At 63.6% G+C, this 654-nt stretch overlaps 1 protein-coding gene across 1 annotated transcript in view; it reads right to left on the bottom strand.

Moving 5' to 3' along the window:
- Positions 1 to 645, bottom strand: part of LOC104999651 (potassium/sodium hyperpolarization-activated cyclic nucleotide-gated channel 4-like) — a 1,834-nt gene extending 1,189 nt beyond the window's left edge. Inside the window, exon 1 of the mRNA XM_010855213.1 lies at positions 65 to 645. Coding sequence (XP_010853515.1) covers positions 65 to 206 — 142 coding nt within the window. The 5' untranslated portion in view covers positions 207 to 645. The remainder of the gene's footprint in view (positions 1 to 64) is intronic.
- Positions 646 to 654: the final 9 nt, after the last annotated feature.

Raw genomic sequence — 654 nt, 5'->3', positions numbered from 1 at the left:
CCTCTGTGCCCCCTCCTGGCCCATGGCCCGGCCCAGCACCCCAGGGTGGCCTCAGCCTTCCTACCTCCAAGATCCAGGCACGTATCTCCAAGCACTGGGCCGCAGCTTCTCCAGGGCTGGCGCCTGTTCAGGACTGAAGGCAGGGAAGGGTCCCCAAAGGGCCCCCTTCCCAGCATGAAGATGCCCAGAAAGCCTGACTGACACATGGCTCACCCCGGCCCCCGCCGCCCCCAGCCTGGGAAGCAGGCCTGCAGGAGAGGTGGGGAGCCCAGAGCAGGGCAAGGGAAGTGGAGACCCTCACCCAGGACTTGAAATCCGCTCTGGGGTCCCAGGGAGCTGAGGTCTGCAGACAGACACTTTAAAAACACTCCTCATCCCCAAATGTACAAGCTGCCACAGACAGGGGAGCCACCCTGCCAGGCTTCCCTGGGAGGCCCCCTCCTCGCCCTCCCTTCTATAGGCACAGGCCTGACCGCGAGGGCCTGGGGACTGCAGAAGGCTGGTGGGGAGGGAGCGGGGCAGTGATGGGTGGGGGGAGACAGGCCAGATGTTCTTGGAATGGACACGGGGTGATTGATGTGGACTGGAATTTGAAGGGGGAACATTCCCCACGTGCCTTGGGCTCCGGGTGGAAAGTGGGCTGCTTTTTTCATG

The sequence above is a fragment of the Bison bison genome, unplaced genomic scaffold (assembly GCF_000754665.1).
Source record: "Bison bison bison isolate TAMUID 2011002044 unplaced genomic scaffold, Bison_UMD1.0 scf7180017864360, whole genome shotgun sequence".
NCBI classification, from domain to species: Eukaryota; Metazoa; Chordata; class Mammalia; order Artiodactyla; family Bovidae; genus Bison; species Bison bison.
The sequence above is the reverse complement of the archived record's forward strand: the minus strand, read 5'-3'. Positions and strand labels throughout refer to the sequence as shown.